At 41.4% G+C, this 14,083-nt stretch overlaps 1 protein-coding gene across 3 annotated transcripts in view; it reads right to left on the bottom strand.

Annotated features, from left to right (window-relative positions):
• IPO11 (importin 11) overlaps window positions 1-14,083 on the bottom strand; it is a 238,648-nt gene that overhangs the window by 212,296 nt on the left and 12,269 nt on the right. The window contains exon 1 of one of the 3 annotated variants that reach the window (XM_025389457.1): window positions 11,040-11,285. The exons of the other annotated variants lie outside the window; for them this stretch is intronic. Coding sequence (XP_025245242.1) covers window positions 11,040-11,153 — 114 coding nt within the window. The 5' untranslated portion in view covers window positions 11,154-11,285. Of the gene's footprint in view, window positions 1-11,039; window positions 11,286-14,083 lie in introns of those variants that run through there. 3 annotated transcript variants of the gene reach the window in all.

Raw genomic sequence — 14,083 nt, 5'->3', positions numbered from 1 at the left:
ACTGACAACTCAAATATCCATCATGTGATGAATGGGTAAATAAAATGCGTATTTCAGCCAGGTGCAGTGACTCACACCTATAATCCCAGCACTTTGGGAGATCAAGGTGGGCAGATCCCCTAAGGTCCAGAGTTCAAGACCAGCTTGGCCAACATGGTGAAACCCCATCTCTACTAAAAATACAAAAATCAGGCCAGGCGCAGTGGCTCATGCCTGTAATCCCAGCACTTCAGGAGGCTGAGGCAGGCAGATCACGAGGTCAGGAGATCGAGACCAGCCTGGCTAACACGGTGAAACCCCAACTCTACTAAAAATACAAAAAATTAGCTGGGCATGACGGCATGTGCCTGTACTCCCAGCTACTCAGGAGGCTGAGGCAGAAGAATCACTTGAACCCGGGAGGCAGAGATTTCAGTGAGCCGAGATCACACCACTGCACTGCAGCCTGGACGACAAAGTGAGACTCTGTCTCAAAAAAAAAAAAAAAAATACATACATATACACACACACACACACACACATATATATATATATACACACACACCCACACCCACACACGAAAATCAGCCAGGCGTGGTGATGTGTGCCTGTAATTCCAGCTACTCGGGAGGCCAAGGCATGAGAATCACTGGAATCCAGGAGGCGGAGGTTGCAGTGAGCCAAGATCATGCCACTGTACTCCAGCCTGGGCCACACAGTGAGACTCTGTCTCAAAAACTAAAATTAAATTAAAATAAATAAAATAAAATGTGGTATTTCCATACAATGAAGTATTATTTCAGTTAAAAAGGAATGAAATCCTGTAACATAGTAAAACATGAATGAGCCTTGAAAATATCACCCTAAGTGGAAGAAGCCTGTCACATAAAACCACAAGTTGCATGATTCCCATTTATATGAAATATGAAGAACAGGCAAATTTATAACACAAAAAAAGTAGGTAAGTCGTTCCCTAGGCTAGGGGATTGGGGGAAAATGTGGAGCAACTGCTATTTGGGACGATGAAAATGTTCTAAAACTGACTGTAATGATGGTTGCACAACTCTGTGAATATACTAAAAACCACTGAATTGTACTTTTTTCACTGGGCGAATTACACGGACTGTAAATTACAGCTCAATAAGCTGGTTTTTTTAAGTGCTTTGACTATGTAAACGTCAAAATCCACAAGAGATTGCCATGTGCAGTGGCTCAAGCGTAATCTCGGCACTTTGGGAGTTTAGGTGGGAGGACAGCTTCAGCCCAGGAGTTCAAGGCCAGCCTGGGTAAAATAGTGAGACCTCAACTCTACAAAAAAGAAAAAACAACAAATTCAGTCAGCAGTAGTGGCACAAACCTGTAGTCCCAGCTAGCTACTCAGGAGGCTGAGTGTGGAGGAGCCCAGAAGTCTGACCTGCAGTGAGCTACGATTGTGCCACTGCACTCTAGCCCAGGCGACAAAGTGAGACTCTGTCTCTAAAAAAAAAATTTTTTTAATTTTTTTAAAATGTGACTTATAGCCAGGTGTGGGGGCTCACGCTTCTAATCCCAGCACTTTGGGAGATTGAGGCGGGTGGATCACGAGGTCATGAGTTCAAGACCAGTCTGACCAACACGGTGAAACTCCGTCTCTACTAACAATACAAAAATTAGCCAGGCGTGGTGGCATGCATCTGTAATCCGAGCTACTCAGGAGGCTGAGACAGTAGAATCCCTTGAACCTGGGAGGTGGAGTGGGCAGTGAGCTGAGATCGCGCCATGGCACTCCAGCCTGGGTGACAGAGTGAGACTCCATCTCGAAAAAATAAATAAATAAAATGTGACTTATATAGGCCAGGAGTGGTGGCTCATGCCCGTAATCTCGCACTTTAGGAGGCCAAGGTGGGAGGATCACTTGAGCTCAGGAGTTCGAGATCAGCCTGGGTAACATAATGAGACCCTGTCTCTTTAAAAAAAAAAAAAAAAAAGTGTCTATAGTTTCAACAACAATTGATGTTAACTCAGGGCCAAAAAGATCAAGAAATTAAAGCAAGATGAAAGAATGTTAAGACTTTTGGCATAAGACAAGGAGGTTCCAAAGATGCTACTGTGTATTACAACATCTGGATTCAAATGAGTACTGCAACATCTGGATTCATTTCAGTTTCTCAGCAGAAGTCTTTGGCAGTTTGGACAAGAAATTCTTTTCTGTGCATGCATTACAGGTTGTTTAGCCTCTCTGTCCCTGCGCACTATACGTTATTAACACTTCACACAGACTGACTAAAGATGCTTCCATGTATTTCCCAAATACCTTCAGCTAAAAGAACCACCAGGGCTACTGATGCTTTCCCTATGACAACAGTCCCCAACATTTTTGGTACCAGGGACTGGTTTCATGGAAGACAATTTTTCCATAGAAGGGGTGGGGCAGTGGGGAAGGGGTAAAGGGCAGGGGAGGAAGATTTCTTGAGGAAACTGTTCCACCGCAGATCATCAGGCATTAGTGAGATTATCTAAGTAGTATGCAACCTAGATCCTATGCATGTGCAGTTCACAACAGGGTTTGCGCTTTTGTGAGGATCTAATGCTGCTGCTGATCTGACAGGAGGTGGACCTCAGGTAATGCTCACTTGCCACCCACTGCTCACCTCCTCCAGTGTGGCCCGTTTCCTAGCAGGCCATGGACTGACTGATACTGGTCCATGGTCTGAGGGCTGGGAACACCTGCCCAATGACACTTCATGCAGACTGTCAAAAACTGGTTTGTTTGGGAGGAAAAAACGCGCAACAAAATATATGTGACATCAAAGAGAGGAGCTATTTGCTTTCTTTCTCTTCCCTACTCCTAAAATATCAAATCTACTCAAGAGTTTCAAAAGACCTACAAACTTCTGCTTGGAGTTTTCAAAAAACGTGCAAACTCCTGCTTGTTAGAAATGCATCTGGAGGGCGTGGTGGCTCACACCTGTAATCCTAGCACTTTGGCATGCCGAGGCATGTGGATCACCTGAGGCAAGGAGCTCGAGACCTGTCTGATCAATGTGGCGAAACTCTGTCTCTACTGAAAATACAAAAAATGAGCCAGGTGTGGTGGTGGGCACCTGTAATCCCAGCTACTGGGAAGGCTAAGGCAGGAGAATCGCTTGAACCCGGGAGGCAGAAGTTGCAGTGAGCCGAGATCGCGCCATTGCGTTCTAGCCTGGGCAACAAGAGCAAAACTCTGTATCAAAAAAAAAAAAAAAAAAAACAGAAAGAAAAAAGAAGTGCATTTGGAACTACAAGTTTAAACCTGCTTAAGCCAATCACAACTTAAAAATACTCTTAATTTAGTCTGTTTTGTAACTAGAGGAATATATATATATATATAAAATAAAAATTACAATATAAAATATATATATTTAACACTACACAAAATACAAACACCTACAAATAGACAAGCAGTAAATACATCAAATCATAAACAATAGTTGTGTTAAGAAAGCTCCAGGGGTTATCATTCTTATAGTCGACACACTTTAATAATGAAAAAATACATTTTTTAAGGCCAAGAGTTTTCATTTTACATCTGCTTAAATTTCCACAGGAATTAGATATTTGCTTTATTTCTCTTCCTTTCTCCAAATTCATCCCAACTTCTGAAGAGCTGCAAATCATTATGTATTTCTCTTGTTAAGCACATATCAAGAAGTAGGTAATATAGTTAATAACTGCACTCTCATGAAAGTTCAGGAGAGAAAGTTTACAAACCTATTCTTCAGTAGCACAAGTAGGTAAGCAATAGTTTTTTTGTTTGCTTGTTTGTTTTGAGACAGAGTCTTGTTCTTGTCGCACAGGCTGGAATACTATGGCACGATCTGAGCTCACTGCGAGCTCCACCTCCCGGGGTCAAGCAATTCTCCTGCCTCAGCCTCCCAAGTAGCTGGGATTACAAGTACCCACCACCCAGCTAATTTTTGTGTTTTCAGTAGAGATCGGGTTTCATCATGTTGACCAGGCTGGTCTTGAACTCCTGAACTCTGGTGATCCACCCGCCTTGGCCTCCCAAAGTGCTGGGATTACAGGCATGAGCCACCACGACCAGCCGGTAAGCAATAGTTTTGTCATATTATCTGGATTTGTGAAGGCAGCGTTTACCAAGAGTCAATTTTCCTCACCCAGGGGACTTTGCGTTTTACAATCAAACAGCAGGGGTTTTATGTTTTGTTTATTCTCAAATAGCAGTATAGCTCCAAATAGTCATATATCTATTAGGTACTTAATGTTCTTACTATTTGGTGTTTATAAAGACGATAGTTTAAAATACTTAAACGGTCTTGGAAAAATCTAACTAACCAAAACAGTCTAATGTATTATTTACTTTCCATTAAGCTTTACCTATTATATACACTTCTATATATTGTGTACACTTGCATCACATAAAAGGAAAATACATTTGTATTTGTTAGCAATTTTATCTTTACTTTCACTTCTAAGTCTTCTCCTTACCAGTTCCCACATCAACTTGTTTCTTTACCAGATAATGTACTATTGTTTCTATCATTCCTAAAGCTGTAAAAATAATTTGAACTGGCCAGGCATGGTGGCTCACACCTGTAATCCCACCACTTTAGGAGGCTGGGGCGGGTAGATCACCGAGGTCAGGAGTTCAAGACCAGCCTGACAAACATGGTGAAACCCCGTCTCTACTGAAAATGCAAGAATTAGCTAGGCGTGGTGGCGCTCGCCTGTAATCCCAGCTACTCGAGAGGCTGAGGCAGGAGAATCGCCTGAACCCAGGAGGCGGAGGTTGCAGTGAGCTGAGATCACACCATTGTACTTCAGCCTGGGTAACAACAGTGAAACTCCATATCGAAAAAATAAAATAAAATGAAATACATTGAATAGTGTGCAGTGCCTGCCACCTGATGGTAAGAAGTACCACATTCCAAAGAGTATGTTCCTTTTCCCTCAAGGAGGGTTGGGGGAAGTGAGGAACTTTAGAATTCTCAATGACCATTTGAGCAAGACAACCATCTGGAAATGTAACAGGGATTACAGGGTTCAGGAGGATAGGACAAAGAATGCTGAGCTCCTGAGGGAAAGAAATGAATAGGAGCCAAGAGAGTAATGCAATGCAACGAAGATGAAATTCAAAACATAAAAATGAAAACCTCACCTTGAGGCAAAATATGACACCTAAGAACTTCCTTACAGCACTGCTTCTACTTCTATAAATATTGCACCACTCTACCAAAAGAAAATTTGAGGTAAAGACATGAATGTTTTTGAGTTCTAGTCAAGGTAAATATGAAGCAATTTTTTAAAATATAATAATAAAGGCAATGTCTAGTATAAAGGAGACTGAGAAACCATAGAGCAAGAACAGACAAGAGTGACAGGAAGAGAGGAATAAAATCACCTACTGATTCACTGCATAATTCCACATTTCAGATAAGAACAAATATTCAGATTGGGTGTAGTGGCTCATGTCTGTAATCCCACCACTTTGGGAGGCAGAGGCAGGAGAATTACTTGAGCCTAGGAGTTCAAGACCAGCCTGGCAGTCTGGGCAACATGGCAAGACCCCATCTCTACAAAAAATAAAAAATAAATAAAAATAAATACCTTAGTCAGGTGTGGTGGCATGCACCTATGGTCCCAGCTACTCAAGAAGCTGAGGTGGCAGGAGGCAGAGGTTGCAGTGAGCCAAGATCATGCCATTGCACTCCAGCCTGGGAAACAGAGCGAGACTTCTCAAAAAGAAGCTGAGGTAGGAGGATGACTTGAGCCCAGGAGGTTGAGGCTGCAATGAGCCATGTTCACACCACTGCACACCAGTCTGGGCAAACAGAGTGAGACCATGTCTCAAAAAAAGAATCATGATCTATACAGCCCAAGTCTACAAAGAGAAGAATAAGAGGCAGAAAATATATCACTGGGGAATCATGGATAGGAAATACAAGCAAATTGTTAAACTGCCCAGAGTCAAAAGCAAATTAGAGAAAGACAATATGCCAAAGACAAGAAAAAAATTAATTTCTGTGAAGACCAGGGAAGAGTTCTACGATAATCAAAATGGGAAACTGAGCATATTAGAAAACTTAAAGAAATGAACAGTTTATTATTTTGAGAAACCAAAATCTTAAAAGAAAGGCTGCTTGCCAAAAAAAAAAAAAAAATTCTGTATCTGACCAAGCTTCTAGATCTTCTATCAATGTAACTAGAGAAGTATATGGGAGGTAAGATGAAATGAAATTGATCATTGTTAAAGCTGGATGATGGCTAGATGGGGGTTCATCATACAATTCTGTCTACTTTTATGTATGCTTTTTAAAATGGCCGTGAATGGGCACATATCACTAAAGTTGCTGTTCATGGTAGACATCAGCTCCTCTGGAAATCTTTACCTGCTGTAGACAGGAAAGCGCTCCTTCCTCCATGCTACTGTTCTGCATAGTACACACTCCTATTACTGTACTTACTTGCTTGTTTACTTCTGTCTCATCTCCAAATCATGAACTGTTTAAAGGAAAGAATGATGTCTTACTCATCTATAAATGCCATTACCTAGCACAGTGTGAAGGATGTTCAGTAAATGGATGATCAACTAAACAAAGCAGTAACAGAAATTATGATTTCTCAGAAGAAGACAGAAAAGGTGAGAGAAAGAGGTTCAAGAACAATATGGAATACAAATTTTATCAGAGTAAAGACAGAAATATCTACAAAAAACACTGCTAGAGTAAATAGTGTGCTGAATGGCTGAAAAAAAAAATGAATGAATGAATGTATGAACAGTCTATTCAGTATATTCCTATACTGAAATGGAGCATATCAAGCCAACAAAATTTAATAATACTTTTCACTGGGAATATCTAACACCCTTTTTTCTAATCCTGTGCTCTCTAATCCCCTTTCTGATATTTACTTGATTTATCATTAGGCTTTTCTATATTTATTCATTCAATAAATACATACTGAACACCTACAAATGCCAGATACTATTCTAGGCACTTGAGATACATCGATTAACCAAAAAGACAAAAAAAACCCAAGCCTTGTGAAGCATATCTTATAGTGGGGAGAGAAATAAATGGGAAACAAATAATAAATGGGTGAAGTACAAAGTATGTAACAAGACAATACACAGGGGAGGTAGACCTGTGAGAGGAAGATCAGTCTAAAAAACTTGAGTATTTTTGTCTTACTGGGAGTTTTTAGTAAAATGGCACTGATAAACTGCAGTAAGTCTCTTGCCTGTTTGGTATATACAAGAGTCCCCCATGACTAATCTCCCACTAATAGGAAAAGTTATACATTATCCTAAACAATATTGACAACCCCTACCTGATCAGTGCCCAGCTATGAGGTACCAACTACTGCCACCATCACCCTCTGACGTCTCCTTAGCTGAAAAACAAAAATACATGTCTGTACAAAACCCACTAAGGAACAGCATAAATTACGCTTATTGCTTTTAAAGGTCCTTCTCTGGCTGGGCGGTGGCTCACACCTGTAATCCCAGCACTTTTGGAGGCCGAGGCAGGCGGATCACCTGAGGTCAGGAGTTTGAGACCAGTCTGGCCAACATGGTGAAACCCCATTTCTACTAAAAACACAAAAATTAGCTGGGCTTGGTGGCGGGCACCTGTAATCCCAGCTACTAGGGAGGCTGAGGCAGGAGAATTGCTTGAACCCAGGAGGTGGAGGTTGCAATGAGCCAAGATGGTGTCACCGCACTCCAGACTGGGTGACACAGCAAGATTCCATCTCAAAAACAAACAAATAAATAAAGTTCCTTCTTTGATACAAAAAGAAAAAACAGGAAGGAAAAGCTATCAAACTGATTTTGAGCAAGGCACTGAAGTGAGATAACACAGCTTAGATTAAATTTAACAGACTATAATTTATAACGAGCGGTTAGGCAAACTTTTTGCTGAGTTAAGAGATCATCAGTCCTCTCTCCAAATATAGACATCTTTGATTGGTAGTTTCCATTTACTGGTTGAGGACATCATTGTCTATAAAGCTATACCTTAAAACAATCTCATTCTTGCCATAAAGAGCTCAGCGCGTCATTGTATTTATAAAAATCCGTTTGTTCAAATATGCATGTGCTGTATGCCAAGTAATGCTCCCACAGTTAATCACTATTCTACATTTTATCATTAAAATAAGTTTTCTCTCAGTTGTGAGTCCATATAAGTTAACAATAAACATAATTTTCCTATCACCTTGGAGACACTCATATCAATTCTCTATAGTTTAAGTATTTTGTTTTATTGATCAAGACACTGTGGCCAAAAGATGTTAAGGAGATAAACTGACTTCTCTAAGGTCGCAGGCTCATTAGTGACATTTCTAGAACTTTAAATGCAAGTTTCCTGTCTCCACCCAGTACTCCCTAAAGATTATACACTTTTACTTCTGTTCAGTGCTGTCCATTGATATCTCAACTTAAATTAACTGGGAATTTTTAGCTTTAGACTTGAGAAAGAACAAAAATACATCAAGTTCATAACCTATCTGCCTAATAAATTATACATCAGAACTGAAGACTGAAATTGATGGAGTCATTGAAGATACTCTACACAAGGTTAACAAGGTGAAGATTAAGAGAAGAATTTTAGGCCGGGCGCGGTGGCTCAAGCCTGTAATCCCAGCACTTTGGGAGGCCGAGACGGGCGGATCACGAGGTCAGGAGATCGAGACCATCCTGGCTAACACCATGAAACCCCGTCTCTACTAAAAAAATACAAAAAACTAGCCGGGCGAGGTGGCGGGCGCCTGTAGTCCCAGCTACTCGGGAGGCTGAGGCGGGAGAATGGCGTAAACCCGGGAGGCGGAGCTTGCAGTGAGCTGAGATCTGGCCACTGCACTCCAGCCTGGGCGACAGAGCGAGACTCCGTCTCAAAAAAAAAAAAAAAAAAAAGAGAAGAATTTTATTAATACATAATTCAAACAAAGGTTTATTATACAGAATATACTAGGAACCCTTATGAATCAACAAGACAAATATACAAGAAAAGTGAACAAAGGGTGTAAGCAGAAAATATATAGAAAGGAAGAGCTAAATGTTTAATTAATATCAGAAGAGATGCTATCTCACTGGTTATCAGGGATTTAAAATCCAAACAGTGAAAAACTACTTTATGATCATCAGACTAGCAAAAATTACAAAGTCCAAAAATATTCAATGCTGGCAAGAATGCGTGGAAACAGAAACTCTTACACATTGCTACTGGGAATATCCATTAATACAACTTTGGAGAGCTATCTAGCAGTCTCTAAAAGAAATTAAGTGTGAGTATATATTTTGTGTATTCTATGACCAGGACACACAGAGGATAACACACCACATAAAAAAGGTGGCTCACGCCTGTAATCCAACATTTTGGAAGGCCGAGGCAGGCGGATCACTTAGAGTGCAGGAGTTCGAGACCAGCCTGGGCAACATGGAGAAACCCCACCACTACTAAAAAAACAAAAAGTTAGCTGGGCGTGGTGGGGCACACCTGTAGTCCCAGCTACTCAGGAGGCTGAGATGGGAGAATCACCTAAGCCCAGGAGGTCAAGGCTGCAGTGAGCCAAGATCGTGCCACTGCACTCCAGCCTGGGAGACAGAGTGAGATTCAAAAAAAAAAAAAATTCAGTCAGATATGGACCATATATATATGACAGTGATCCCATAAGATTTTAACGGAGCTGAAAAGTTCCTATCACATAGTGACATTATAGCCATCCTAAGTCGTAGCAAATCATAATACTCACACATTAGTGGTGATGCTGGTGTAAACTAACCTACTGCACTAGCACATGCAGTTAGGTACAGTACATAATACTTGAAAGTGATAATAAACAACTATGTTACTGGTTTATGCATTTACCACAGTACACTTTTTTTTTTTTTTTTTTTTTTGGAGATGGAGTTTCACTCTTGTTGCCCATGCTGAAGTGCAGTGGTGCAATCTTGGTTCACTGCAACCTCCGCCGCCCAAGTTCAAGCAATTCTCCTGCCTCAGACTCCCAAGTAGTTGGGATTATAGGTGCATGCTACCACGCCCAGCTAATTTTTGTATTTTTTTAGTAGAAACAGGGTTTCACCATGTTGGCCAGCCTGGTCTCGAACTCCTGACCTCGTGATCCACCCACCTCGGCCTCCCAAAGTGCTAAGATTACAGGTGTGAGCCACCACACCCGGCCAACTTTTTTTTTTTTTTAAGAGTTAGGATCTCTGTCACCCAAGGTAGATAGCAATGCCAGCATCGTAATTCACTACAATCTTGAACTCTTGGGCTCAAGTGGTCGTTCCACCTCAGCCTCCTGAATAGTGGAGACTTGGGACTACAGGCATAAGCCATCATGCCATGCTAATTTTTTTACTTTTTGTAGAGATGGAGTCTGGCTATGTTGCCCAGGCTGGTCTCAAACCCCAGACCTCAAGCAATCTTCCCACCTCAGCTTCCCTAAACCCTGGGATTACAGACATGAGCCACCAAGCCCCGCTACTATACTTCTTATCATAATTTTACAATGTACTACTCCTATTAAAAAAAAAAAAAAGTTAACTGTAAAACAGCCTCAGATGGGTCCTTCAGGAGATAATTCAGAAGAAGGCATTGCTATCATAGATGACAGCTCCATGAATGTTATTGCCCCTGAAGACCTTCCAGTGAGACAAGATGTGGAGGTGGAAGACAGAGATATTGATGATCCTGAACTTGTGTGTACCTGCGTTAATGTGTGTGTTTGTGTCTTTGTTTTAAACAATGTAGAGCTACACAACGTGTTTGCGTTTTAAGCTAAGTGTTAACTGCAACAGAGACAAAAAGTTAGTTTATAAACTAAGTTACAATAAGCTAAGATTATTGAAGAAAAAAATTTATTAATAAATTTAGTGTAGCCTAAGTGTACCCTAATGCCCTAGGCCTTCACTTCCACTTACCACTTACTCACTGATTCATCCAAAGCAACTTCCAGTCCTCCAAGCTCCATTCAAGGTAAGTGCCCTATACAGATGTACCATTTTTTTTTAAATCTTCTACACTGTATTTTTACAGTACCTTTCTAAGTTTAGATATGTTTAAACACACAAATACCACTTTGCTGCAACTGCTTACAGTATTCAGTGCAGTAACATGCCATACAGGCTTGTAGCCTAGATGCAATAAGCTATATACCACATAGCCCAGGTATATAATAGGCTGTACCATCTAGGTTTGTTCATACGATGTTCATAGAACGAACAACAAAATTGCCTAATGACCCATTTCTCAGGATGTATCCCAGCCTTAAGCAACTCCTGACTGTATCTTCTATGACCCAGCAGTTTCACACCTGGTGCTCTAATCACAGATACTCCTGCATGGGCATACAAGAATAAGGAGACAAAGGACTAGGTTGTCTGCACAACCTAGTTATCTACAGTAACAGAGACTTGGAGACAATATGCAAACATCTTTAGTGAAAGATGTATAAAATGTAGCTTATCCTTCCCTTGTACAATTTGTTCCCTCTGGCTGGAAAGCTCTGGTCTCTAGATAAAAGCATGCCTTGCTCTTTGACAGCATTCCATTCTATTCAAGTTGTCCTCTATTTAAAGAGGTGTCCACTAACTGCCAATCTAAAATGGCTCACTCCTAAACCCAGAATCTCTATGTTCCCGACATCCTTCTTCATTTTTCTGTATAATACTATTAACAATATGAATACTGTTTGTAGTACTATATTGTTAATAGTTTACTGTACTGTAAACACTTACATTTTAAACTATACATGTGTTGGTTGGGTACAGTGGCTCATGCCTGTAATCCCAATACTTTAGGAGGCCGAGGCGGGTGGATCACCTGAGGCCAGGAGTTTGAGACCAGCCTGACCAACCTGGAGAAACCCCGTCTCTACTAAAAATACAAAATTAGCCAGGCGTGGTGGCGCATGCCTGTAATCCCAGCTACTCAGGAGGCTGAGGCAGAAGAATCACTTGAACCCGGAAGGTGGAGGTCGCAGTGATCCGAGATCGCACCACTGCACTCCAGCTTGGTCAACAAGAGTGAAACTCCGTCTCAAAAAAAAAAAAATAGTTGGAGAGTTGGAAATAAAATAATTAGATAGTTGGAGAGTTGGAGGTGGGGGTTACACATAAGTTAATAAGGGGAAAGAATGAAGATTTGGGGCTTCTCCAACTCATTGGTGCCTGCATGGCTCATAGGAGGAAAATAACTTCAGGAAGGTTGAAATACACTTTTTGACACAAATGTCAAGTATTTTAAGACAACTACATATGTCAGCGTTGAAGAGAGACCTGTGCTAAAAAGCCAGAGATTTGGGAGTCATCAAAATAGAGGCAGTAGTTGAAGCCACCACGGATGAGACCATTCAAGAAGAGTGTGCATTAAGGTCCTTATTTCCTACACTACGTAGTTTGGATTTTAATCTGAAGGTTTTCAGAAGAGAGCAGGGTAGTGTCTCAGAGTGAAACATCTAAAGTGGTCAGAGAGGCCGGGCGCGGTGGCTCAAGCCTGTAATCCCAGCACTTTGGGAGGCCGAGGCGGGCGGATCACGAGGTCAGGAGATCGAGACCATCCTGGCTAACATGGTGAAACCCCGTCTCTACTAAAAATACGAAAAAAACTAGCCGGGCGTGGTGGCGGGCGCCTGTAGTCCCAGCTATCGGAGGCTGAGGCAGGAGAATGGCCTGAACCTGGGAGGCGGAGCTTGCAGTGAGCCGAGATCGCGCCACTGCACTCCAGCCTGGGTGACACAGCACGAGACTCCGTCTCAAAAAAATAAAAAAAATAAAAAAAAAAAAAATAAAGTGGTCAGAGAAAAAAGAAAAATAACCAAGGAAACACTGGCTAAAACATAAGACGGAAATAAGGAAAATATGGTGTCCCAGAAGTATAAGAAGAAAATTTCAAGAATGAACAAGTAGTTAAAATGGCAAATGATTAAACAGATTCCATTAGATTTAGCAACAAAAATATCAATGGTGATCACCACTACATCAAATTCAGTGACTGCTATGGAATGTCAGCCTTCAAAATACTGAAAAAAAAATAGAATAAAATAAGTAATAAGGAGGTGAAGAAAATGAATATAGAGAATTATTTCAAGAAACTTAAAGGAAATAAGCTGGACATGGCGGCACACACAAGTAGTACCAGCCACTCATGAGACTAAAGTGGCAGGATCACTTGAGCCCTGAAGTTTGAGGCCAGCCTAGGTAACACAGACCTCTTCTCTTAAAAGAGGAAAAAAAAAAAAACTAAGAAAAATAATTACAGACAAAGCTGAAGAGCAATCTAAGGATCTAAGGTAAGGAGAGTATATTGAAGATAAGGCTTGATTTGAGGCCAGGCATGGTGGCTCACCCCTATAATTTCAATATACTTCAGAAGGCCAAGGCCAGCAGATCGCTTGAACCCAGGAGTTTGAGACTAGCCTAGGCAATGTGGCAAAACCCTATCGTTACAAAAAAAAATTCAAAAATTAGCCAAACATTGTGGCCTGTGCCTCACCTGTGGTCCCAGTTACCAGGGAGGATAAGGTGGGAGGATTGCTTGAGCCTGGGAGGCAGAAATTGCAGTGAGCCAAGATAGCACCACTGCACTCAAGCCTGAGGAACAGAGTGAGACTCTGTCTCAAAAAAAAAAAAAAGGTAAGAGACTTGGTTATGCTTAAATCCTTGTTAAGTTAGTACTAATTGAAAAAGGAAGAACTGAATGTTATGAATTGAACTGTGTTCCTCAAAAATTCATGTTGAAGCCCTAACCCCTGAACCCTCCGTATTTGGAGATAAGGTTTTTAAGGAGATGATTAAGATAAGATGAGGTTGTTAGGGTAAGGCCCTAAACCAATATAACTGATGCCATTATAAGAAAAAGAGACAGGGGCCAGGCGCAGTGGCTCATGCCTGTAATCCCAGCACTTTGGGAGGCCAAGGCGGGTGGATCACGAGGTCAGGAGATTGAGACCATCCTGGCTAACACAGTGAAACCCTGTCACTACTAAAAATACAAAAAACTAGCCAGGCGAGGTGGCAGGCACCTGTAGTCCCAACTACTTGGTAGGCTGAGGCAGGAGAATGGCATGAACTCAGGAGGCGGAACTTGCAGTGAGCCGAGATCAGCTTGCAGTGAGCCGA

This window comes from Theropithecus gelada, chromosome 6 (assembly GCF_003255815.1).
Source record: "Theropithecus gelada isolate Dixy chromosome 6, Tgel_1.0, whole genome shotgun sequence".
In the NCBI taxonomy this organism is placed as follows: domain Eukaryota; kingdom Metazoa; phylum Chordata; class Mammalia; order Primates; family Cercopithecidae; genus Theropithecus; species Theropithecus gelada.
The sequence above is the reverse complement of the archived record's forward strand: the minus strand, read 5'-3'. Positions and strand labels throughout refer to the sequence as shown.